The sequence below is a fragment of the Passer montanus genome, unplaced genomic scaffold (genome assembly GCF_014805655.1).
Source record: "Passer montanus isolate IOZ18808 unplaced genomic scaffold, ASM1480565v1 scaffold17, whole genome shotgun sequence".
Classification (NCBI taxonomy): Eukaryota; Metazoa; Chordata; class Aves; order Passeriformes; family Passeridae; genus Passer; species Passer montanus.
The window spans coordinates 4,852,552-4,877,775 of NW_024364270.1; the positions used below are offsets into that span (position 1 = coordinate 4,852,552).

General features: G+C 43.1%; 2 protein-coding genes across 2 annotated transcripts in view; one reads left to right on the plus strand and one right to left on the minus strand.

Annotated features, from left to right (window-relative positions):
• Positions 1–8,573, plus strand: part of ZDHHC17 (zinc finger DHHC-type palmitoyltransferase 17) — a 65,399-nt gene extending 56,826 nt beyond the window's left edge. The window contains exons 14-17 of the mRNA XM_039704046.1: positions 1,925–2,008; positions 2,396–2,553; positions 3,330–3,424; positions 5,430–8,573. Coding sequence (XP_039559980.1) covers positions 1,925–2,008; positions 2,396–2,553; positions 3,330–3,424; positions 5,430–5,568 — 476 coding nt within the window. The 3' untranslated portion in view covers positions 5,569–8,573. The remainder of the gene's footprint in view (positions 1–1,924; positions 2,009–2,395; positions 2,554–3,329; positions 3,425–5,429) is intronic.
• A 2,175-nt stretch (positions 8,574–10,748) lies between these two features.
• CSRP2 (cysteine and glycine rich protein 2) lies at positions 10,749–19,546 on the minus strand. Its single transcript, XM_039704187.1, has 6 exons — positions 19,427–19,546; positions 15,626–15,744; positions 13,534–13,702; positions 12,419–12,551; positions 11,660–11,753; positions 10,749–11,058 (listed from the first exon to the last, which is right to left on the minus strand). Exons 2-6 carry the CDS (start codon positions 15,735–15,737, stop codon positions 10,982–10,984), a joined length of 585 nt encoding a protein of 194 aa, XP_039560121.1. The 5' UTR covers positions 15,738–15,744; positions 19,427–19,546; the 3' UTR covers positions 10,749–10,981.
• Positions 19,547–25,224: the final 5,678 nt, after the last annotated feature.

A 25,224-nucleotide genomic window follows, 5' to 3' on the forward strand; every position in this document is an offset into this window, starting at 1 on the left:
GACTCCAAGCATGGGATTGCAGTACAGAATCCATTCTTAAAACAGCATTTGTGGTATGCTTGCCAAAAAGGGAAACATGAATCATGCCTTTCTGGAAAGGTGGAATTTGGATGTGTGTGGAATGTGTTAAAAGGACAAGAATGTTGCTAAAGATAGGACTGAGAAATCTTGTATGAGTGTTTACAGACACTCTGAAATAAATCTTTTGGGAATAAAACTTGGCACAAAAAGACCTAGAATATTTTTACCATTTTTAAGAGGTTGACAAAAAGTGGAGACTATTTGAAAAATACATGAATTGGCAACTAGGGCAAATTGTTTTCCTCAAAGTTTTGATTAAAATGCAGCAAGCAAATCTCTGGAAGTGATTATATTTATCTTCTAAATGGAGTATCAAAATAGCATTATGTTTTTCTAGAGTTTTTTTAAATTTTATTTTAACTGCAGAGGATTACTCTATTCCTGCCTGTCCAGGAGGCAGCTGTACTGTGTTTTGCCTAATCTTATTCAAAATACAGTTTCTCCAGTTTGTTTTTTTTTTCACATTTTTCTTCCTTTTAAACTGCAATCAAGATTGTACTATTTCATTTATAGTTTTAAATGCTACACCCATGTTTTTACCTCACACATGTGGATTTCCTGTTATGCAGAATTTTGTTTAATATCATTAAAGATGTTGCTGAGAGAAGCATCCCTTCAGATGCCTCTCAGATGGGCTTCTACGCCACTGTTTAACTTCTGTGTTCTTTATAGAATGTCTTTTATGAAACTTAACAGTTCTAAAATTTAGAATGCAAATTAAATGATCCCTTAGAGACATTCCCAACACTTTCTCATATGCCCTTAGGTGATTGAAGGCAATATTACAACGTAATTTTGTGTTTTCAGGAACTTGTTTGATTTTCAAGGAAGAGTCTTATGTTTAGTCTAGCTTGTGTTATATGTATGTTTTTCCTCATCTCTTATTTATACAGTCTTTCAGCTCACTTGCTAAAAGCACTTCATTATTTTCTGCCTCCAGAGGATGCTCTTGTTTTAGCAGGGAAAACATTTGACATAATAAAGAAGTAAATGCTGTGCTGGTAAACGATGACAGCCAAATCTTTTGTAGCCCATTATCGTCTCTGTGGGTTTAGTTTACAGCCTGGAGCTGTTGGAAGGTTGCAACATTGGACATATTTTACAAACAGGAGGAAGGCTGAGTACTTCAGAATTATGATGTACTCTAATAAGAGGCATATTTTTAGCTCTACTACTGTTAAAAATAGATCAGTCTTCTAGTAACTGAGTTTTCTTGCATTAGAATTCTGTCTAAAGCAGAGTAGTTTTTATCCCATTCATTGTTACAGCTAGTTCTTAGGCCTTGTCTGTTCAGTTGCAGGTATTTGTTTTACAAGTTTTACTAGATATTTTATTTTTACCTAGCTTCATCAGGCATCCAAACATATGATGTAAGTTAGCTTATTATCAAGGAAGGTTGTATATTTTCTCATATTTCTGTTACTTTTCAGAAAGCGAACTCTGTCGTTTGATAATTTTTTCAGTGGATTTAAAAAAATACTTATTAATGTGTAATTCCTGGCTGATAAAAGCACTGCAACAACTGTTACCAACTTTGCTCTAAATATTGTCTATCAATAATTTTATTACTTCATGAAAGAGGTTGCAAATTATTTAATTAATTGCAGTTGTAACATGACAGAAAATGAAAGAAAAGTTGCTTTGTTGTCTGAGAAATAAAAAAAAATCATAAGTAAACCAGCTAATTTCACTGTCTTGAAGTTTTACGGGCTTAATATTGTAGCATAATGTTTCTTATAAAATAAGAAGCAGTACATCTAAGACAGCAATTAAACTTTCTGGTATAATGTTGTCTTTCTGCTGCTGAAAGTGTAGTAATTTGGTCCCTGTTGTGCAACTTTAGGAGCAGGGAACCATCGCTATTTTATGGGCTACCTGTTCTTCCTGCTTTTTATGATCTGCTGGATGATCTATGGATGTATCTCTTGTGAGTAAATGTGATTTTTTCATCTTTTTTTAAATTATTTCTAAATACTTCATTTCCTCATATGGATTTTTATAGATCTTTGCATTATCAGAGTTTTGGGTATCTTTATCCTGGAATTGAACTGCACATTAATATTTTATTATATTGGGTATTTTAATTTAGAAGATGTTTTTCTTGTTCTAAATCTTCTTCATCACAGACAAGTATGTGCATGTGTCATGTATTCAAGGAGTTGGGAAAGGAAGAGAGAGCAAGTAAAGCTCAGAATTCTGGCACTTACCATTTTCTTATTTAATTTAACACATTCTAATGTGGGCATTATATGTTGCTGTAAAACAAACTTACCTTAAATCTTTGTATATTTTTTGACTTTTTATTTTCCTCTAGACTGGGGTTTCCACTGTGAGACAAGTTACACAAAGGATGGATTTTGGACCTACGTTACACAGATTGCTACCTGTTCCCCGTGGATGTTTTGGATGTTTCTAAACAGTGTGTTTCACTTCATGTGGGTGGCTGTGTTACTCATGTGTCAGATGTATCAGGTATGGAAAAACACTTCACTCATAATGCTGTGTCTTGGGAGTGACATAAGAATATCAAATAGTTCTGTCATTCAAATTTTCATGTTCATTGTGCTAGACCAAGTTTAATCTCTCAGCCTTGCTGGAGGAGGCAAGCGTCTGCTGTCTCACAGTATTTTTTTGTGCAAGAGGTTAAAGTACCTACCTCCTGCTTTCCATTCTCAAAATGGCCAAAAGGTAAAACAGACCAGTAAAAGACAATAAAGACTAATAGAGGATAAGAGCCGTGAGGCCAACTTATAATAATGCTGTATGTTATTAGTAGAAAGGGAGTGGTAGCTTGAAAGAGGATGCAATAATTTCTTAACACTGCTTCAATGTGAGTTGAAGCCATTTTATTGTACTCTAATCTGACCAAACCCAAGTTTTCTTTATCCTTTCTATGGAAAGAAAAGTCATACTGAAAGCCTTGAAGTATGACATGTCATTAATGAACCATGAGACTTAATCTTTCCAGAAGATTTCCTGGAAATAGAAATTATCCTCTAAGGCTTAGATACAACTTTTCAGGAAATTTAAGTTTTGTCCTCCACTTTTACAATATTTGTTACCTACAACATACATCAATTTCAAAGTCTTATGGTTTATGTTTGCTTCTGATAATTTCCCCAGTCAAAAAGTTGTTTCTTTAAAAATAAATTTAAACCAGTAAATTTGGTCCTTTTTCAGTCTGTCTCATACAGTACTTGGTTGCATATTTTTATGTGAGCTAAATTACTTATTCTTCCTGTCTCAAGATATCTTGCTTGGGTATCACAACAAATGAAAGGATGAATGCAAGAAGATATAAGCACTTTAAAGTTACAACCACATCTATTGAAAGCCCATTCAAGTAAGTTCTGAAGCATATACCAATTTCTTATTTGTATAGCCTTGCATACATTTCAATTATATTGCTTGTTGAAACAGAACACACCTGAGTACTTCCAGACTGTCTTCTCTACTTGGAGTGCTGAATCTTGTCAGCTATTTTCAGTCACGCATTCTGTCCAGTTAAAGGAAGTGATTAATGTTTTGTAGTGTAGGGTGCATAAACACTGAAAAGAATGTTTTCCAGCACTGGTTGTATTTCACTGTAGAGTTGATGGGGAAATAAATATCCACTTTATAAAGCAAATGCTCAAACCAGAGGTAGTTGCTTACTGCAGCATGTCTATGTTGACCTGGACATTCATTTCCACACTGGGCACTTTCTCCTGAGTAATACTTACTGTGCTGTTGAAGTTGCTCTATGCAGTAGCTCCTCTTTCTCTACTGTGAGAAAAGAGGCTTCACTTTCTTCCAGAAAGTGAAGAGCATGGCCAAAGCTATTTGTGGGGAAGGGAGCAGGATGCCCCAGGAACTGAAGTGGGTGTTGCATGGGTGAGAGCAAGCTGTTGCATACAGTTTTTGGGCATCAATGTGTGAAAGAGTAGGTTGGGAATCTGGTTTCTGTAGTGATGAGAGTGCAAGATGAAAGATGGGGGCTCAGGGATGAAATAGCACTGGGAATATGGGGTCATGGAGCAGCTTGTGGAGGCAAAGCAGGACATAAATGAAGACCTGAAGCTGGTATATTGCTGGGTTGAGAGCACGTTACAAAAGGAGATGGAAAACAAAAAAAGCAAGTCTCATCCTGCTGCACATGCTGTGTCTCCTGTGGGAGCTGCTGCTCTTTCTGGTGCCACCCGGAGTAAAGGAGATAGGAGATGGAAATTCTGATCAGGAGTAGTCAGCATGGATTCACACAATCCTGTGCAATGAGCTCTAGGGTGACCCTGGCTGAACCAGGGACCCACTGTGCTCCCTTTCAACCTGCCCATTCCATGATTCTGTTCTGTAGCAGATGGATTTCTGTGCTAGGAATTTGTGTGGTCTTTTTAAAATATTTTCATAGAAAACTTGTAGTGAGAAGTAGACGAGCATCTCTATGTAGTTGAAGTGTTCTACAGATTAGAGTTGTAACAAAACCAGATAATTTGCCTGGAAAACATGGGGTGGTGCACAGGATAGGAAAAAAGTGCTGGTTTGATCCCAAATTACTGTCACATTCACAAATCATTTTAACTGTAATAGCTGCTATTATAAAAATTACACCTGAAAATAACACCAGATGTCTGAAATAACTGACTTAGCATCACCTGTCACATGAAGCATTGGCATCAAATAGTTTCATCTCCTTTTTGCTTAGACCTGCTCTCTCATATGTCATTACATGAACTTTTCTTCCAGAAAACTATGATCTATTCAGCCCCTGTCTAATTAAGTTAAAAACCCCAGCAGGTTGGGAGTTTTTCTGTGGGTTTCTTAAATATTTGACAGTTAATTGATTCAGCCACAGAAAGTGCTTGACTAGTTCATTTAATTCAGATCATGCTTTCTTAATTTTGTGTTGTCAAGGGACCTGGTTGATTCTAGACCTGCAGCTGGTGAACCAGTATGTATGCAGAAACAGATACCAATAAATATGGAAATTAGTCTAGGAAGACATTAATTTCATGCCATTTTGTTTTGCATCCATCTGTATAATGCAACTGTCCTCTTAGAACAGCATTTGAACTACCAGGTTGTGCTATATGATGATGGACTGCTAAAAACATCTTCTGGTAGATAGTGGAAGAAAGTTGGTGTCTTGATTATGCCCAAGAATCAAACATTCACCAGTCTGGTGACTACCTCTTATTTCAGAACTTATTCATCAATTTGCTTATCAAGTATAAGAAAAATTCTGAACAGAGCTCGTTTTCTAAACTTAGAAACTTCAAGGGTGAAGAATCAAATGTGTAGGTAGGCAAAAGATTATTTGTTAGATGAACTGTGATATTGCTTGCTAATGTGTGTTTTTCTTTTGCTTTTAGCCATGGATGTATAAGGAACATTATAGACTTCTTTGAATTCAGATGCTGTGGTCTTTTTCGGCCTGTTATTGTGGACTGGACAAGGCAGTATACAATAGAATATGACCAAACTTCAGGATCAGGCTACCAGCTGGTGTAGCACCACCTTCATCCTGTGAGCATATCATCCTGAGTGGTGCCTGAAAAATTTTCTGTCTCTCTCTCTCGACTCCGCATCCCTTGAAGAGTAGCATGCTATGTGTAAGGCTGATGATGAATCATAAAGGTACCTTCTCTTCATCAGAATTTTATTAACAAAAAGTAAAAATGGACAGAATAAACTGCCAAACCTGATAAGGAAGAGGAGGAAGATCAAAAAGGGATTTTAACAGTTCTTAACATGAGAATTATTCATGACAACATATTCACAGTATTTGTTATCAGGTTTTTTATTTAAGGTCTTTCACAATGGAGCATGAGATTATTGAAGTATTGACATAAGTAGTTACATTGTGCTGAGCAGAAAAAAATTGTATCCCAATATCAATAATTCCACTGAAACAAGAATCTAGAATATAAAACTAAATTTCATGATATGGAGTTCACTGATCGCTATGTTGTAGTTCCTGTAATGTGATTTTTTTTAATACAGATTTTCTGTAGTAATATGTACATTGAAAAATGTGCTTTTCAGTACTGTTATAAACATCCTGTGGTGGGGATCCCCTGTAACATGTTAAGTTATAGCAGTAAGGCACGTCAGATAATGTTGAGTAAAAATATGTTGCCCACGTTTTTTGGTGATTGTTTCTGCCACCAGTTAGTGGTACAACTAAATACTTGTAATAACCCTGTTCTGAAATATAGTCTGAAATAAACAGCTGCGCCAACAAGGAAAGCTTTTCTGTCAAAGTTAAAGCCCTGCCTAAATGCATGATGCACCTGTAAAATTAGTTTACAGTATATAATGTTCAGGGAAAAAAGTGGGAAAAAATAATTATCTTTGAAGTAATTGTATAAGCAACTTACAGACTAGCAGTGTTTTAGTATTAGGTTTGGTCCTCATACAGAACAGTGTAGTGTATTTGGAGACATGTTGGAAGAGAAATTACGTGAGGGATACTACAAATGTAACAAAAGTCTCAGTTATAAAAAGACAAGATAGTTTTAAATTGAATGCAATTGGAGAAGAAGAACCCAAAGTTGCCTCAAATGCTTATTTCGTTTGAATGTGAAATAATGGAACCCAACTTTAACAAAAACAAAAAATTATGAATCCCCATAATGGCACGTGCACACAGAAAATGCAGAGCAGTGTTCTGAAGAAGGTGGTGTATTGGCACGTGGAAATCACCCTTAATTTCTGTTTTTAAGTTCTCATGCTACAGATGTGTTTAGAAGGTAAGGAATGATCTGAAATTGCATTCCAAAGGGGCTTTTTTTGAATGTGATGCACTGATTTTTGTTATGGTGTTTTCATATATTCATAGTGAATTGTTCACTGCTTCCTTAACTATTGTTTACAGAGAGACTGAGAATCAGTTTAGTTCTCTTCTAAGTGCTGTAGCAACCCAGTGGTTCAAGGAACCTGTGAGGGGAGTTTGGGGAGGGTCCTGAAAGCAGATGTCTGAGACCAGTGTAAAGAATGTGTATCTGTATATAAATAATTTATCAAATAGTTTTCTCTCTGTGAGTGTGTGTTTAGTGTATTTAAAGCTGCTCATTTTCATTTTATTCAACCAAAAAAGTATAGGAAGATATCTAATGAGCTTTTAGTGATGTTAAATATTGCTGTTAATAGGCATTATGCCCTGCAAATTCACTGCATGTTTGATGCTTGGCAAAATTAGCGTTTTCTGTAATACGCAGATTACAGGTAATAAAGCAATCTAGTGGTATTCCCGGCCCTTGCCTTAGTAGGAGGAGCAGTGAAACTGTAAATAGTTGATGTTCAGTATTTGCAAGTAAACATTTTTTCTGTAGTTGTTCATTGATCTCAAGACACACACTTAGTTTGCAAGTACCAGATATCAGGATTTACAGAAGTGCAGCATTAGAGTCCTTGAATGTTTAATACTGGAAAAATCAATGTTGTCTTGGACACTTTTAACAGGAGAGGTTTGGGTATAGGGATGAAGAAGCTTTGGCTACTGTTGTCAGACAAAATTTGTAATGCTAACAAAAACATGCTCTATTTCTGTGAAAACAATTGACTTCAGTTGTCCATATTTTTTTCTAATCAGAAAAAAGCATGAAAGCTTTACACTATGGTTTGTTTTAATCACCAATGATGTTTGCATATTTGTTCATTCATTTCTTTTTTCACATTTTAGTTGGGGGTTGGTTGACTTGAGGAGCTTCAATACACTTTATAAAATATCACCCAGGCACCAGAAGAGCAGTTCAGTGCATGATGCAAGTTCAGTCATATTTGCCCAGTAGCATTAAATGCCATGAATTGCATCATGCACTCCATGTCAAAAATGTTTGCAAAAGAAGAGGTGATCCTTGGTAGCACGTAGCAAGTTCTGCACTATTTACATGTCAGTAGCTCTCTGGTGACAGATTTGTTGAGACCTCCAAAATCTGAGCGATAGTAGGTAGTTGTGAAAATTGACATGCATATATGATTTAGGATGTATGAAGTTTCCAGTGTAAAATGTAACTTGTCTTGAGTAACACTGAATTGTTGATGTGAAATTATAAAGCAAGCGGGGGGAGCCAACTATGCAGCATTTTTTCTGTCAAGTTATCAAACTTAAAATTCACTTGTTGAACCAAAACTGCATTGCTTCTGAAACTTAAGCTGATCCAGACCAACAGCAGATCAGAGCAACTTAATCTGACATAGGTAGAGTAAATAGGAATTTTGTCTTGGCCCTAAACATGTGCTGTTTCTTTGCAGGTTTTTGTATTCTTTGAGGTCCACCAGATTTTTTTTCAATTAATGTGTAAAACAGCATCACTACATTTTAAGCTGTGGATTTTTTTGTATATTATTTATAACTGTGCCAAGTATTATTTTAATACTGTCGAGATCTTGATGTGTATTGTGAACAAAAAAAAAAATCTGTAAAATGTTTAATAAACTAGCTCTCCTTACATAAATTAAATCTGTTAAATTTTGTAAGTTATTAATCAAATAAATATTGACTCTTAGATGCAGTGTTTGTATTGACTTGGGGTGTGATTTCATACAGTGTAGTTGGTGTCCAGTTTCAGAAGCCTTTCTGGAAAAATGTACAGGTGTCTTACAGATGGCATGCACTCAAATCTGTACAGATGCAAAATCCTATGAGTTACTACTGTGGTAAATTATACCTTTGTACTACCAATTAAAGTTGGCATTCACCAGTTAAATATTCCTGTCTTTTGAGTGAAGCCTGCTGGCAAGGTAACATTTCTTAAGGGAGAACTCCATCTAGGGAATGTTTCACGTGGCCTAATGTACTTACATAATGACGTTTGAGGTATCCTAAGCGTCAGCCAGGCATCTGCATAGAGCTAGGATGTGTCACCAAGATGTGTCCTTTAGGGTGGCACTTGCAGGACACAGACTGCCTTGGCTATTCTGATCCATGCTAAAGGTTAGGGTTTGAGTAGAAACAAGATAACAGAGTTCTAATCTAATCAGGATATTTATAACCAGCAATGTGTATTACAGTGTAAGGCTAGGACTTAGGAGCACATCTAAAGGGAGGAAAAAAGTGTTTTCCACTGAGTCCTGTTTTGGTATTGACATTGAGAATTGGTGGTGGTGTTCTCCCCTTCCCAAAGCAGTCTTCCTGGTGAGGCTGTGTCTGGGCTGACCACCCTTTGGCTTGTCAGGAAGTGACCAGGGCAGACTTTGACCTGTGCTGAAGATCTCCATCCAAGATTTGCAGTGCTCCATCAGAGGAATTGCTGTGCTTGGGAGTCCTGATGATTTGAAAGCTGATTCCTGGGTTTGGGGTTTTTTGGAAAGAAGCCAGTCCTCTGCACCCCCATATACCTCAACTACGGTTCAGTGCCTTGCACCTCCCATTAGCTGCCTTTTAGTAAAATCAGACTTCCTTGAAAAAATTTCCTTTAGTAAAATCAGACCTCCTATGAAAGCAATGTTGATGGTTAGCAGGACAGAGTTTTTCCTAGGTTTCCTAGGCTGTGCTGTTGTTTGCTGCCTCACTCCCACCTTGAAATGTGCTGCTTCAGAGTTACTGTTGTCTTTTTCAACTCTAATCTTTCCTGCTCTGTGAACTGGACAAGCTCTTGGGTCACTGAGCTGGCTTGTTTTTCCTCCTATCCACATGGTTCTTTTATAACCTGTACAAAATGCTCTTTGTGTATTAGAGTAGTACATATTTTTCTAATTAGGCTTTTGGCTCGAACTGCTTCACTGCCTCAGACCGTGGTCATAGATGTTGCTTGAAACTGCTTTAGACCATGCTGACACACTTGCTTAATGTGTCATTGCAGCAGTCCCAGTCCCAGTTATATGTGCTTCCATAAATTCAGTGTTGTGAAAGGTTCTTTTATCCCAAAAAAAGTATCAGCTTGCTTCGCAAACCAGACAAGAGTTTCAAAGTTCTTTTTTATTTTAACCTAACTTATTGATCTGCAGCTGTCTTGGTGAAATATTCCTGCACGGTAAGGTCTGTGCATAACTTCAGTACTACAGCATGCTCAGCGCCCCAGAATATTATGGTTTGGTTTTCATTTACTAGACACTGTGCCAGAGACAGGCAGCCATTTAGGCACACAGGTATCCCTTATCTGTCACTTTCCGAGCTGTGTCACCATACAGAGCAGTAGATTAAGATTTACTGCTTTTGTGCAGTGAGCAGCTCTTTGCCTTGCACATGCATATATTATGGTGTGATATTGGAGAATTATTCAGCTCTGAAGGCCATGACTGTAGGTCCAGCTTTCAGCAGAGCTGTGCATCAAGTCTATAAAGCATCATTTGCTTTTGTGCAGTGAGCAGCTCTTTGCCATGCATATATTATGGTGTGATATTGGAGTGTTATTCAGCTCTGAAGGCCATGACTGTGTATGTCCAGCTTTCAGCAGAGCTGTGCATCAAGTCTATAAAGCATCATTTTTTCCACCCCTGAAGTACCCAGCAACACTCCCCTCACATTTACTGATGACGACAACACTTAGGGTATATCAACAAGCAAAGCTTTATTGAATTGATACTCAGTATTAAAAGTGTTACAGTGTGATACACAAGGCGAAGAAAAAAGCAGTGTGTGTGTTTGTTTTTAAAATCATTGGCTGAAGGTACACTACAGTAACTTTCACCCCTGAAGTACCCAGCAGCACTCCCCTCACATTTACTGATGACGAAGTAGGCAACACTTAGGGTATATCAACAAGCAAAGCTTTATTGAATTGATACTCAGTATTAAAAGTGTTACAGTGTGATACACAAGGCGAAGAAAAAAGCAGTGTGTGTGTTTGTTTTTAAAATCATTGGCTGAAGGTACACTACAGTAACTAGTATCTGTTTCACAGTAGTTAGTAACATTTAGGAAACTCTCTTGTTCCTTCTGGCAGGATCTCAGCAGAGCTGGAAGGCGTTTTTAGCCCCCTCACTGGGCATGAACAAGGGCACCTGCTCCCTGGCCATACCCAAATCCCTTGGGGCCAAAGTTCTTCGCGTAACAACCTGTGAGAAAGATGAACATGCAGTAGCTGAGTGTTCTGGCACATTAATTAAGAACAGCACTGTCTGGGCTAAGATTCTCAGCAGCTTCTCCTTAGTCACTAGAATATCTCCCTGGGAAGCAACACTTAGAAACATTTTGTTAAGCTCATAACTAACAGGACTGAACTCGGTAGCCAGGTCTGTGTAGCTCCCAGCCCACTCTGTGAGAGCAGTTCACAGATCAGGTCTGTGGCTTGGTATCTGTTAAGACATGTGTTGTCATCAAACCACTGTGTGGCTCAAGTTTATATCCACAACCACTCAAGAAGGCAGAGCATAATGCTTGCTGGCTTGTTTGCCTACTCTGATCAGGCACAGGGCAAGGCTGCTGCTGCATTTCTCAGTATGTGATGTTTTACTTGATGCAGATGTCAACTACATCAGTAGCTTTAGTAATATCTATTACATTTTTACTCTATTTTTTTTTGCTCTATTGCTAGGACTTACAGAGCACTTCCATGTGAACATGAGCCTGAAAGTTCTTATATCAGCAAGATATTGACTATTTGTCCTTGTAAGGTATCTTGAACCATAAACAAATGCTCTTTGCGTCTTTTCTCACCTTTACAATAGATTTCTCCCTCTTTTTCAGTTAGGGTTGTAGATTCTAGGCTTTTGCCACACTTGGCACATCGGAAGCAGTTCTTGTGCCATGGCTAGAAGAAAAAAATAAGATAGTATTAATACATAGGCTGCCCAAGTTGGTAAAAAACCACATTGACTGGAGATATCTACATCACTATTGATTAGAGACTGGTGCAATGAAAAGCAGCTCAAGTGCACCAGTAGCAGACAAGAGTACCTGCATTTCTGCGAGCAGCACAAAGCCCTAGATCCCACCCAGCATCCTGCCCAGAGCAGCATTCTGAAAGGTTTGGGCTTGCTGTGATGAATTCAGAGCACATCTTGGCTCTCTGCAGTCAGTGAGTCAGACAGCTGGCAGCCTGACATGCAGTTTAACATGGTATTTTCAGAGACCATCCCCTTTAGATGAAACATTCTGCCTCCCTCACAAGCTGCACACCTAAAGATTGTTTCCTCTTCTGGGTGAGAGGGGCTTCTGTTGTTTGCTTAAAGTCTCTCGCATGAGACAATATAAAATACTCACCTCTGAAATCTAAGGTGATCACTCATAACCCTGCATTTGAAGTGCCTTTTTTTTTTTCCAATTAAGTTGATTGATTTGACTATTTCCAGTGCAAAGAAATGCAATTTTAAGCTAAGTGCCCTGCAGCTGGTTCCCTGCTGGGACTGACATAACACACCTTGTTCAATTTGAAGTCCACACAGCAGGAACAAAACAGCACATGAAGTTCCTTACCTTTCCAGCTCCTATTACTTTCTCTGCTGCATAAACAGAATCACCACACCTAGAGCATTTCTCTGTCCCTCCAAACTTCTGAGCGAACTTGGAAGGGTTTGGATTTGTGGTGGGCCGGTGAGGAGAAGGCGTGCTGAAAGAAACAGGACATTTGTTTTCTCTGCTCTTTTACTAAATGATCTCTTGCTCTGCTTAGCAACATGAACAGACCAGCACCCAGCACATGGTACAGAACACAGTACTGCTGCAAAACTGAAGAAGTAAGTTACCAGCAAGGCTATCCAATTACACTTGGTAGGGAAAAAACCAAAGCCACAACAACAAGAAAAGAAAGGCCATGCTTTAAAGGATAAAAAGAAGCTACTGTAAAGGCTGATTTCCTGAGGAGCCTTCCCCTTTTCACTTAACTAGAAGAACTGAACTCCACCAGAACATGGATTTTTCAGATAGTAAGCTACAAATTATTCCATTAAGTCCCTATCCATTGATTATAATTAGGAACCTGAATGGACCACTGAACCTTGGCTGCAGAGCATATATCATATAAACATTACGCAATAATTTGGGAACTTGCATGAAGCAAGTTGTGAGATGTATCTCAGCTTCTTTGCACATGGTCTGCTTTACAGCAAGAACTTAATCAGATTAGGAGTGTTTACTATTTAATGTGACTTTTGGTTTTGGCTATAATTAAGCACAAATGATTCTTCATTTGCCAGTTAAAAATTCATTCTGCTTGTAGCCCCAGATTCTCAGCTGTCCAAATCCATCCCTGCAAGAACCTGTTGAACAGGAGAGCAATGTGACACCCAGACTCACCTCTGTGAGCTCATGCAATGCCATCAGCAGCTCCATAATCCAGTCCCCTATGGCTCATTCAGAAGATGAGCACGTCCCTGCTTGCACTAACTCCTGCTTCTACTGTTCCGACTCACAGAGTCACCAGTGGGAGCTTTGTGCAACGCAGGTTCAATGCCCTGCATTCAACTAGACCGGGGTATTTTTGCAGCATTTCTATTCCAAACATGAACATAAACAAAATCCAGCCTGAAAGACTCCTCTGAAAATAGTACTGAAGGACAAGGGCCACGCACCCCCCAGCTCAGTTCACTCACCTCTCAGGCTTGATTCCTAGTCTCTCTCCCCTGTCCATGTTCAGCGTGCCTGCCCCTTGGCCATATCCATAACCTTTTGGCCCATACTTTTTCCCATAGCAAGATTTGCAGTAAACTTCAGCATCATGAATTGCTACAGTTGTGCTGTCCAAGTTTTTCCGGCAGACCACTGGAGGTAAAAAAAAAAAAAGTTAATCTGCCCTAAGAGACTATTTCCATCAGCACATACAATAAGCCAAAAATCAAGTGAGAAATGATGTTATGGTTTTCCCTGTCCAAAATTCCCATTAGGCAGTAGGACCACCAGAGATTAGAGGGGAAAAAGTTGCTGTTTGAATTTGTGAATTGTGCTTAGCCCCATAAAGGGCTCTATTCCCTCCCACCTCTTCATGACCATGACATTTAAAGCCTGGAAACTTGCCGTGGTTTGATGAACAAGGCTGCTCAGAAACCCAGAGAGGGCAGTCAGCAGTTTCCCTTGACAGATGCCATAGAGCATGAAGCAAAAGCCTATCAGTACAGAAGAGCCCCTGCCCTGCCCTATCCTTTTGGCCAGAGTGGGGTTGGGAAAAAAACCAAATCATCAAGGTTTCCCACCCCTATCCCCCACCTCAGTACTGCTTCAGGGCAGAGCTGGGGCTGGTTCACAGCTGTCACCGGAGGGGCTGTGCTTTTCTGGCATTCCTAAATGGTCCTCCAGCACAATGCAAGCCCTCTACTCAAGGTTACAGTAGAAGGGAGAACTATTTCCTTCTTAAACCTCCTTTTGTGTGCCAACTGGCATGCTCTTTCCATCTGCAACAGCATTATGTCCATGGAAAAGAATTTTGGGGAGAAAAAAAGAAACGCCCTCATGAATTTTTTGTTTAAAGATTTTAATGTCTGCAAAACATTGGGCGACTTTTGCTTATGGCAATCATTAGCTCTAAGGTTCTTTTTATAAGACACTAATATCCAATAGGTAAATCAATTAATGCATGTTTGTTAAGTCTACAGACTTTAACCCCAACATAAGTATGCACTAAGGAAACCATGTATTCAGACACACTAGAGCCATTGTTTGACTGCAAGTTCCAGGTTTCTTTTAATAGTAACTCCCATAAAAGGCTGAAAATGAGGCAGCCGAGGCATCTAATCTTTGTTTTTTGTAACCACTGTAGAGCTCAAGGAAAGGAGTGTAGGTGTGCCGGGGCTCTCAATGCCAGCACAGCACACCAAGGTTAGGCAGCAGACTTAACAGCAAACTTGTCTGAGAGGCACAGCTGTAACTGCAGCCAATACAAGGCTGAACCCTAGCTCTGTCCATATGTATTAATCACCAACAAGTGGGGCAAAAAGAGTACCTGATGTTTGCAATAAGGTACAATTCTCTGATTCAGACAGAGAGGCTGTCTGCCTGCAAAGTAGGAGCCTCTGATTCACAGAGACCCTTTGTTCCCTTCATCTAAGCAGAGGTATTTTCAGCATAGAAAGTGATTTTCAATGCCTCACTGGGCTTGTTGGTTGGACTGGAAAATAATGCTTTGGACTCCTTTCATCTGAAATAAACCACAGGCCTCTGTGCCAAGAAAGTTTAGGCTTCTGGCTGTGCTAAAGCATCAACAACTCGGCTGTGTTCGTGAGCACTGCTGTCTTGGTCTGCACAGGACTCCAGGGCAGCAGTTTGGTAACCGTTCCTTCAGCTTCTGCCAGCCCCAGGAACAAGGGGAGAAGCCCAGCTGAGCTCAGATCAGTGCAAAGAAGGCTCTGCCACTGGCCTTCCTCCTCTGCATGAGCAACACTTAAGCCAGGCTTCCAGCCTCAGGATCCCTTAGACTCCTGAGGAAAAGGCTGGCAAGAGTGCAAATGGATGTGCTTTGCTCTGAGACATACATCTCACCCCTGATATGACAAAACCTCTCCAGCAGGTGAGCTCTCCCCTCAGGACTGCCAAGCCCAGGAAGCACATGGGGAAGCAGGAATCATGATGGACAAAGTCACCTCTGGCCACTGCCATCCCCAGTGTGTCACAGGTACCAGCTGAGTCTGGGACGCCTCCTGTGCTGTGACCCCCACAGCTATGGCAGGAGAGATTTTGGAGGAGAATACTTACTGCAGAGGAAGCAGCACCGGTGGAAGCTCCTCCCGTCGCACTGCACCTCCTCAGCGTGGTAGACGGTGCGGCCACAGGCACCGCATTTGTTGCCACCTCCCCAGTTCGGCATGGTGGTTCTGTGTGCCCAGCCAGGCAGCAGGGGAGAAGGGGAGATGTTTGTTAAATGCAGTGTCCTCCATCACCGTGGCCCAGGACAACTGGGCTTACAGGCTCCTTTAAACCAGGTCTGTGAAGTTTGTGTGGCATCAGAGCACAACTCTGTAATTTCATCAACTGTTTAAAAACAGTGACCCTCCACTGCGTGAGAAGTTTTTGGGACCAGTTCAACTTCCCAGCTCTTCAGATGCCAGAGCAGACTTAAAGGCTTAGGCAGGCTCTCTACGGCTATTTGTAAAAGCAGACTAGCTGGCAAGGGGAACAGAGACCACTGCTGCTGAACAGCAAGAAAAACAGAGACACAGTCTTCACGAGCCATGTCCTCTATCCCTGCCTGGGGATTTTGAAACTTACATAAATTGGATATGCACAAATTACAGTTTCATGCACAAGAGCTTTACTGTACCTGGAACGAATGCCCCCCCAGATGGATATAATTTCAGTTTCTATGCTTCACTAATGCTGGGCCTCTTGCCTGACAGAAGCAAACCAATTGTACCAACAAGGACATTTTGTTTTACTGCAGGGCCTGTCATTTGGGATGCGGTACAAGCCAAAGTTCACTTCACCAGAAAACTACATATTACAGTTGTAGGAACATTCTGAGCTCCTTTGAGATCACACCTGCACTTCAAAGAAGTTTAAGGGGGACTATTTTCCAGGGACTCCACCCCTGTTACATGAACTGCACCTTTACCAGGCCAGTATATCAACCAAACCCAACTGCTCAAGTAGCCACAGCTGATTTAAAAGGAAGTGAAAACCCCTCTCATGCATTACTTGCAATAGACACTCAGAAAACTGTGGGGACAGGCATCTACCCACTGTGTCAACCTGTAGCCTTGGGAACCGTCTCTTACATTAAGCCAGAAGCAGTAGCTGTCCCATCTCAAGCTGATCTGCTCCCTGCCGAACTCCCCTGCACTCTCTGGCACCACCATCAGCGGTTCCCCCCAGCTCCTCCCACAACTGCCTGGGGTTACAGCTCCAAAGCAGAGCCCTGCCCACCACAGTCCAGATTTCTGGGGCTTTCCTCCTGCTGCCACCACCATGAGCTAACACAGCTGTGTTTGCTGAAGGCTCATCTTGCTGTCAGCCTGAACTGCCCTTGGCTTGTGACTGCTGTTTAAGGCTGGTTTGCTCTCCTGCAGCTCAGCACCACCAGCTCTCCCCAGCACAGAGCTGCCAAGAGCAGCCAGACAGGGTTACTGCCTCCAGAGCTCTACCCAGCAGAGCTGCTCAGCACTCATCACCCCAGTGCTCCTCACTGATCCTCATTCACACAGGGCTTTTGGACGAGGACCATGGTTTGCCCACTGGAAGCTCAAAAGGCACCTCCTGCCACCCTACCCCACCAGCAGGAGCATTCCCTCCCTGCAGAGTCCCCACACAGCAGTACAGGTCAATTTTCAGGGAGGGAGATTAGGGAGGAATTTCGGAAGGAATTTCTTGGAAGCTTCTGACTTTTCTCTGCAAAACTCACCTTCAGTTGCCCTGAGAATCTCTCCTAGGCTTGACAAGGAGAAGATACACACAAAGCCTGCTGCCTTCAGTTAACTCTGCACTCATCCCTCTGAGCCAGAAGCAGAGGACTACCAATCTCCATTGCCTCCCTTGTCAACAGAGAGGAACTGGAAGTGCCACCCCAGGGAGCCAGAGAGGAGCACTTTGCTTCAAGAGCTCTTTTCACTAAGGGGCTCTTCTCCCAACGTGTGGGACAGGCCTCAGCGCAGAGCGAGCTGCCTCGCACCCCAGGCAAGGCAGAGCAGACTCCCCAGTCACAACTGAGAGCAGCAGTTTTGGCTAAACCTGAATTACATGACCCATCTTGCTTGGTAAAACAAGCCTCCCACCCTCAGCACGAGCAGCAGGTCAGCAGTTTTAGGGATGCAAGGTAGGATGTGTGGTTCCCAAGTAAGACAGCTGCCAGGTAGCTGCTGCAAGACTTTTGTCCAAGACAGGCAGACAGCAATTCATGGCATGTGGGAAAATAAGATTAGTTTATTAACCTAAACTGGGGCACCTTAGGTACATTCCTAAGCAACAGCTTAGGAAACTTGCTCAGAGTGGCTGAGCAGTGCCATTTGCACACTGACACCAATTACTGAGATAGCCCTTTGTTTAATACTTCCATGGGATTAGCATCATTACTGCTCCATGGTTTAGCACTAATACCCTGACCTGGCTCATAAAATTAGTTTTATGACATTTCCCACTTTGCTTTTGTCATTCTTGGCACAACTGTACAGTCTAAAACTCAAGATTCCATTTTCTTTTATCCAAGTGCTTGGCTGTGCTACTGCACAGCAGCTGACATCAATCACAGCAAAGAGCGTCCTTAGCTAAAGAGAATATAGGCTGCACAACGCTTTGGAAAAGGAATGCGTGGACTGGAAAAAAAATAAAAGAGAAGAGATTCCTTTCCACTCGGTATGCTTTCCAAAATGTAAATGGTATTTGGTACAAGAACTACTTCTCTCTTTTCCTCTCATCACCGCCATGCTCGTGTTTTATTGTGCATTTACATGCGCCTACATTATTTTAATCATTTTGTCAGCAAACAATAATTTCGTTTTCATGCAAACTAGAGCTGAGGACCTGAATCAGGTTTCCCCAGCTTTACCCCAGATTTCACATGCAATATTGGGCAACACAGGGTGCAGCTCCACCCTTTCTTCCCCGAGAGAGACAGAATACTAGACGACCCGACAACCATTAGCTGACTCAAAACTTCTGATAAGGGCTTTGGGAATTCATTAAATGAAAAATAAAAAGGAACTGAAGTCGGTACTCATCAAGGGTCAAGGTAACCGTATTCTCTTTCAGAGAAGGTATTTCCATTTATCCTCCCGTGATGTTCCTATGACGCTTGCGTGGGAAGAAGGGCAATATTTCCTCAGTTACTCAACAGCAGGAGCTCCTCCTGGCAGCGGTCCTCCGGAGGCGCCTCAGGCCGGTGCCTGCAGCAGCTGTGCCCGGGACACGGCACCGGCCCGGCCCCAGCAGCTGTGCCCGGGACACGGCACCGGCCCGGCCCGGCCCCAGCAGCTGTGCCCGGGACACGGCACCGGCCCGGCCCCAGCAGCGCTGCCCGGGACACGGCACCGGCCCGGCCCCAGCAGCGCTGCCCCGGGCTCCTTCCCCAGCCCCGCGGGGAGCACGTTCAGACCTCCAGCCCCGCCTCAAGCCTGCCCTGCTCCCTCGGGACTCCCTGGCTACTTCACGCAGGCCCCTGGGGAGCTCAAAAGCAGCAATTAAAATCCAGGTGATCTCACCGCCAACACCAACAATTCTGGCTGTCTGCTGCGGCTTGATGGCAGCTGCTCGCAGCCAGCACGTCATCCGCGGGACAAGCCGCGGTGCCGCCAAGTCCTTTCCGACCCGTTTGTTAACAGCGGCTCTGACTCAGGAGACCTAAGCCAGCCGCAAGACAGACAGGCAAGAATTCCAGGCTATCCAGTTATCCTAGACGGCTTTTTCGGCGGCCCGTCGGGGAAGCCCGGTGCGTGGCAGCTCCATCATTAGAGCAGCCAGGCAGCGGGACCGGGTGAGCATCACCCCCAGCCCGCCTTGTGCCGCTCGCCACCCCCGACCCCTGCCCGGGCCGGGGGCCGATCCAGCCCCCCCTGCCCCAGCACTCACCTCAGCTCGGATCGCCGCCTCTCGGCACGGCGCGGCCCCGCGGCGCCTTAAAGGGCCGGGGCGGAGCCATGAGGGCCGGGCCCCGCCGCTGGCCCTGCCCGCGCTGGGCCGGCCGGGGCCGGGGCCGGAGGGGTCGGCCCTGCCCGGGAGGCAGCGGGAGATGTCCCAGCTGCGGCCTCCCACCGCAGGACCCAGCTTGTGGTTTTACCCAGTTTTAGGATTTTGCTTGACATACTTGCAGACTCCGTAACCGTGTTTCCCCAGAGCACAGGGGTCGGGAATGAGGTTTCCCAGGACGTGAGGAGCGGGAGAAGGCTCCTGTGGGAGTCCGCGCCCGGCTCGTGGGAGCCTCGGGGACTCGGCACCGCAGCTGCCGCCGAAACACTGCTCCACTGGGGACTGATTAGGAGGGGCCTTAATAGTTTCACAAAAGGCCGGCAATTAGGGCTGTCTACAGCATGCTGGAGAAAGCTGCCCGAGGCTTCAGCTGCTTTTTATAAGTGTCCCCATCTCCCAGTTTCCCAGGGCTGCTGCACACTGGCCCTGACGGTTTCAGGATAACGCACAGGGCTCCCTATGTCTTGCGGGAGATGTGGGTTTATCCCCTGCTCGTTATTAATCCAATACCAAATCACCTACTCGTTGCCCACAGGAATGCCAGGCAGCATGGGAACGACCTTTTCACACAGACCAGAGATGGAGCCCCAGGAATGAAGCCCAGCGAGCTTGGTGGAGGCAGCACCCAGGAGCCCTCCTGCACAAGCACTGTGCAGTGAGGCGGGCTGTGCTGGCTGGGTGACAGATCCCGCGGAGCTGCTGGCACAGACACTGGGTGACATGCCACCTGGGCCCAGACTGCCTGGACTGTGAAATGACTCAAAATGACCTCCACACCAGGTCAGAGAATGAGAAGGGTTACCTCTTCCCTCCCCTTAAAATGTTCTTTCCGTGTACTGCTGCCTGCGTGCTGGCAGCTGCAACTTGCTGAGATTTTTTGCTTTCTGGTTTTATTTGTAATGAATCTTGAATGACCAGACTGTGCATAATTTATGTGCATCTTGGAGTCCTGCTCCATAAGCAAAGCCAGTATCTGTTCCTGTGGAACAAGTTGGTGTTCACCATGAGCAAGACCAAGAGTCTGACCTCAAGCATCATAGCAAAAACTTGATGCTAGGCTTTGAGGGAAGCAAGCACTAGGAGAAGCAGAAGTGTTAGCGGCTGTTGTTTCTTGAGTTGGAGGTTGCATGAAGGGAGAGGATCTCTCAAAGTCGGACAAGAGGCTATGAGTCAGAGCAAGCTTTGCTGCAAGAAATGCCTGTGCTCTCTTGTCCAACTTGTCCTGCTCCCAACCCTGCTGGAACTGCGTGTGATGATGCTCAGTTATTTACCATGTCTCCTCGGGTAGCCTCCAGAGCTAATAGATTTTGTCTTTTGATAACATTTCCTACAGACTATAAAAAATAAACAGCAGAGATCCCAATGGGGAGAGAGAAGCTTTGCAGACCTAGCAAGGTCTGACCATACTCAAAGAAAGGAAGTTCTCACTGTGACTAAGGAGCCATGCTGGTATGAAATAAAACACTCTTCAGTGTGAGCCACTGCTGAGTGAGCTAGAAGACAGTCCAACATCCACTATTTCATTTTCTCATGTTTAGTATTTAGTCAGTTTGTCAGAAACAGAGTAACCATGAGGGTCAGACATAAGTATATCAAGTCCATTCCTATAGGAGCAATATTAAGGATACTTTACTGCAACACTTGGGAATAATACCTTGGAATGAAGAAAAGCAAATGAAAGAATGAAAAAATTTACCACATACTTTTTTTTATTGATTTTTTCATCAATAAATTTTATAAATATAAGTATGAATAGGTATATTTGTTATCTGTAAATACACAGTTATTTTATTTATAGTCATTCTATCTACTCTGCAGGTCTCTTTTTCTCTTTTTCTTTCCTGATAGCATAGTTCAGAATTTATTTAAGATAAAGCCTGGATCCAGCCCTGCTGCATTCCTCCTTGCTGTCCTGCACTCCTTCAACCTGTCATCCTGAACACGCCTGCTGTTGCCCAAGCAGCCCCACTGCCCCCTCCACCTTCCTCAGCATCTTCCTGACCTGATCCTATCCTTCCCTATGTTCCTGCCTAACACCTGCTATAAGCTACTCTTTCTGACTCACCCAAAATTTCAGATGATGCCTCTACTCACTGACCTGGGGAGAAATTTCAACCTAACCCATCGTGGCAGGCCCCTGTAGGCAGCCTGGCTCCTGCAGTCTGCCAGCTTTTTGTCTGACTTTTGTCATTTTGAGCTCAGCAGATTATAATTAGGACAGTTTATTTCTGAAAAGCAGTGTTCAAGTGTATTACAAGCTCCCGTTCCTTTCCCCTGCTGATTCGGCAGCTCGGGTGGACTGGGGGGTTTGGGGGTGTGTGTTTCCTCTCTGTTCTTCTGCTTTCTTAGCCATGGGAAAGCCCACAGGCTCTACACAAAACTAGTTCTCCCTTCACATGTAAAATTCACCTGAAGCACGTTTGTCACCTCAGAACAAACTTCTCAAGGTTTTACCCGTACAGTAGTTTTATGCAAGGGTTGTTTTCCATGTTTTGAAAAGCTGAGTAAATCATCAGCTTGTTTGACCTAGTTTCTTCTCAAAAGACTTGGCACACATCAGCGTGCTCAGGTTTTGCATCCGCTAAGTACCTTCCACTCACCTGGCATTATCTTATCCTCGTTTGATCTGGTAAGCATAGCCCCGTGTCTGCTTATGGCAGAGTCAATCTGCTCTGCTGGTAACCTTTGCTATCCTTTTCTGAAAGTTTGTTCTTGTTAATCTAGATTTTACTTTGCAGGGTGTATATTCATATTCTGACACTGTTTTTTTGTCAGAACTAGTTTTATCCAAATACTGTTACTACTGACTAACTGTCTTGCGTGTGTTCTCATAAGAGCCTAATTTCAGCTATTTTGCCTATTAGGAAAGCTATTTTGAAGCTAGCATAGAGTTTATTGTTTACCAGACTGGGAGGTCAGACACTGTGCAGTGCTTCCCATGGTACCTTGGTTAATTTCTCACTGGTCATCCCCCAAACTTGCCCCTAGTAAAAGGTGTTTTCAAGTGCAGTATCAGCAAGTGAAAAAATAATTTGTGCCCAGCATTACCCAGATTTGTCCTATCACAGAGGGAACTATGTGTTTAGCTAATTTCCTTGTCTAAGCGTCCATGCATCTCAGCAATGTTATACATTTATTCTACTATAAATCAGATCATGATAAATTTTTGAAGTCTGCACAAATTAATGAAAATACAACAGATGATTCTAGTGTTTACTGGGGCTGTGATTTTTGGTTTTTAATTGTTTCAAGTCCAACTTACAGATATGGAAAACATTCTCAGTATGAGAAGATTGTGCTTTCTAAGATTATTGATTTCTTTATTATTGGTTATGTTTTTATTTTATTTTGCTTTAGAGGCTCCAAGCAGAAATGGAGGCAGCTTCAGAGCTGTTACAAGTGAGTGCTGGTGGGATTTTAAGGAGATTGAGCAGTGGGTTTTAACTGAGAGGTTCTCATATTCCTCTCCAGTTCAGTGAAGTTTTTGGGACCCAGTATGTGTTCCTGGTCCCCCAGGGAGATGGATCATTCATTCTGAGGGTCTTGCATGCAACACTTCAGCCTGATGTGAGACTTATCTAAATGACACACATGGTTTGCATCTAATCCTAAATACATTTAGTGAGGTCAAGCACAGTGTAGGCTGCCAGCGATGAAATTATCAGATCACAGCACTGTAAAAACCCAGCAGAACATTGAAGTTACTATATTGAAGTTCTAAGGGTTTGAGCAGAAGTTTCTGAAAAGTCTGGGGAAACATGAGATCTATTTTAGATGCCAGCTCAGCAGAATATGAATACCTGGACTCATAATGATGTCACCTCCCTGGCAGGAGGCATAATCTAGGCTGAAAGTATTGATTTCTTTAATAAAGCTCAATTTTTTTCACTGTATGCTCACAAGGCCAGATTATCCCTTGTGTTGTGCCATGGAAAAACCTGCAGTCAAGAGCTTCAGTAATCTCAAGCATGTACAAGTTCTGCTGCTGACTGACAGGATATCATTAGCAGAGGACAGAATTTGAGGACCCACACAGCTTGTTCCAATAATACTGTTACTGATTTTGAGGAGTGCAGGGAAATGTATTTAATATCAGATATAAAGCAAAGAGGGGATAGCCAAGTGAAACTCTCTGACTCTGCTGTTTTCAGAAAGCTTCCCAGCTCCATCAGGCTGCTAAGGGAGTTACCTGGATAGCAGATAGCAGTTTCTCCAAATACATAATGTCAAAAAGCTCTGGTGGGCTAAAAAAAGAGCCCATATGATCTTTCCCCCCACCCACTGGCCCCTTTTCCAGTAACTCTTAGGACTCTAAACCCTTCTGCACCATGCCAGCACTTCTGCATGCAGCTTCTTGTCCTGATAAGAGGAGGAAGCTCAAAGGCATTTTATGCCAGGGTGTTACATCACCTGTGAGCAGTCTTCCTCAGAGCCACTGGCAGTCTTGTGCCAGAGCTCCCTGCTAAGCATTGTGAGAAAGAAGAGGGCGGACAGTTTCCAAGTTGCATTGTGTTGCCATTACGTGAAGTTTCCAGCGTCCTTACATCAAAGGAAAAGCATTTCAGACTCCACAGAAACAGCTAGGGGGTGGTCAGCAGTAAACCCAGCAACGTGCTGATGCTTGCTGCAAACCATTGCTAGAAAAGCTGTCCCTGCCCCTGGCAGCACAGCACGCTAAGATGCAATGATGCTTTACCTTTCCCAGGCTAGGAACATCACATGCAGAGGAAGGAAGGGAAAAATTTGGCAGAAAAGCTATCCCCTTGAAGGAGAACAAGTTATTGAGTGTGGTGGGGCTGATGGTTTCTGTCATGTCTCCTTGCAGCCAGCAGTGCTTTAATTACTCTGACTCTCTGCAGAGGGGCTTGGTGGAGTTTTGTTCTCATCTGAACAAAACATGAGCATCAGACTCCTTTTTACTGACTGCAATGCCAGTGACAAGCACATGCCATTTGGGAGTGTATGAGCATGCTGTGAAGCCTGTTTTTCTGCAGGAGTAGAAAAGGAAAGCGTAGGTAAACCTTGTCTCACATTGAACTTCCTCAGGGGAGAAAGACAGGACTCTCCATAAATATGATTGTTCTTCATTAACAGTCACTGGAGGGGAATAGGACTCTAAACCTAAGAGTGCCTAAGTGGCCCTGGTCACCACCTTAGTGGTGCTTCTAAGACTGGGTGTGGCAGCAACAGCAAGAGCCAGCCATAAGATACAGTCCCTCTCTGAAAACTAAGCACCTGAAGCGGACTCTGTCTAAAAAAGCAAGGGTATTCTGTCTGCAGGAAGCTTGCCAGGGGAGACCTGTGCCTGAGAGCTCTTCCCAGCCTGCACCGGTTTGGTGCCTAGCAGCTGTGAGTCTGAGCCCCTGTGGTGAACCAGCAGCAGCACTGCATTTGTGTGATGACTTTCTCCAGTGGATACCGGCTACAAGTGAGGCTGCACTAGCTCCTGCCATGAAAGTGAGCTTCCACTGAACTCTGGATGGACACATTTCTGTCTCTGACATATCCCCGGTGTGCAAAATCTGTGGCAGCAGCTCTGTGGCCATCTTGGTTTAAAAGACAAATATCTGCTAAGGAAGATGGAAAACTTCCTGAAATGGAAAGATACCCTCTCCCTCCAAATTATTGTGACTGTGTGACACAACAATAATACCTCACATCTGCATTTTGAAGCTGACCCG